Source organism: Plectropomus leopardus, unplaced genomic scaffold (genome assembly GCF_008729295.1).
Source record: "Plectropomus leopardus isolate mb unplaced genomic scaffold, YSFRI_Pleo_2.0 unplaced_scaffold21453, whole genome shotgun sequence".
NCBI lineage: Eukaryota > Metazoa > Chordata > Actinopteri > Perciformes > Serranidae > Plectropomus > Plectropomus leopardus.
This window is the reverse complement of record NW_024623220.1, coordinates 1-1,544: the sequence shown is the minus strand read 5'-3', so window position 1 is coordinate 1,544 and position 1,544 is coordinate 1. Positions and strand designations below refer to the sequence as shown.

The 1,544-nt window shown below is 40.7% G+C and overlaps 1 protein-coding gene across 1 annotated transcript; it reads left to right on the top strand.

Moving 5' to 3' along the window:
* Nucleotides 1–3: 3 nt before the first annotated feature.
* LOC121965743 (olfactory receptor 24-like) lies at nucleotides 4–645 on the top strand (the record flags this gene model as incomplete). The annotated part of the gene is made up of 1 exon (XM_042515868.1): nucleotides 4–645. A coding segment is annotated over one exon (642 nt), but the record flags the coding sequence as incomplete, so codon positions are not given.
* Between the last annotated feature and the right edge of the window lie 899 nt (nucleotides 646–1,544).

Sequence of the window (1,544 nt, the reverse complement as noted above, 5' to 3'; positions counted from 1 at the left end):
TTTGCCTACTACACTTTTGTGACTTTGGAGTCATATGCACTTGCTGTGCTTGCTTATGACAGATTGATTGCAATATGTTTCCCTCTGCATCAAAACTTACTCAACACACCACTCATCATGTCTTGTATTATAGGCCTGAATTGGGTTTACACTGTGGGACTAGACGCATATGGCACAGTGATCATGACTCGACTGTCTTTTTGCAAATCAGTCAGAGTGTTCAGCTATTTCTGTGACTATGCACCTGTGTTTAGACTCGCCTGTAATGACAACACACTGCAGTGGTTAGCAGCTTCAAATGGTGGTATGTTTAATCTGATGACCCCCTTTGCTTTTATTTGTCTGTCTTATATCAGCATCCTGGTCACTGTGTTCAGGATGAAATCAGTGACTAGTAGGATCAAAGCTCTCGCCACTTGCACTGAGCACCTGGTCCTTGTTGCTGTATTTTATATTCCTATAATCATCATTTTCTTTGTAGGGCTTTATGTGCGAGCCATTGACCCAGACCAGCGTGTGCTGAGCCTGTCGCTGTCCTCTTGCATCCCACCCTGCATCAATCCTATTGTTTATTCTTTGAAAACTAAAGAGATTAAAACCAGAGCGCTGACACTGGTCCACAGAATGAAAACAAGACCACAATAAAGTAATCTGTGGACAGATTTAACAGTCTTAGTAAACAGTGTGTGTGAGTGTGTTCCACAGTAACAGATTTGTGCAATACGCCTCTTTTGTCACACCACACACCACACACACACGCACACACACGCACATACACGCACGCACACACGCACACACACACACACACAGGTAGCAGGGATTGTTTTGCCTGGTTCATCAGCATAAAAATAAAACACAACAAAGTTTCCACACATTTTTAGTGTCATTTTACTGATCTCTCATTATGTCTTATGTTTTTGTCTTAATATTTATTTTGATATCCTGCCATGGTGTACACACATGTAAATATCTAAAGTAGATCAATTACTGCTGATTCATTTGGAGATAAAATACACTTGCTTGTATTTGAATGTAACTGTATAACATTTGTGTTATTGGTTGCTCTGACTCTAACTGAACGTGTTTCCGAAAACAATCATATGGAAGCACTTTGACTTTATAGTATTGTAATTCACATTTTATCCATAATAAAACTGTCCTGAGGTACTTGCAAAGCTGTAAAGTCAGTCATGTAAAGTCTTCCATGACAGATATAAGGTCTAGACAAGCACTCTCTCTGCTTTACATTAGGACAACTGTGAGACCTGAGTGGTCAAGAAGGTTTTGACAAGTCAGTGTCTGAGCAGAACCACAGAGACGTACATGAGCTCAGCGGTGGACATAAAACAGGTTGTAACGGGTTGGACGTTTGCATTCCTAGGGGTGCAAACTCACCGGGTTGAATAAGTGACAAGGGTAGGTTGAGGGGTGGCTAATGAAGACAGAGAAGATAGTGGGCTGTGTTTTCACTGGTAAAATGTAACTAAGTACATTTGCACAAGGACTGTACTTCAGCACCAATTTGAGGTTAAATTACTTTCATA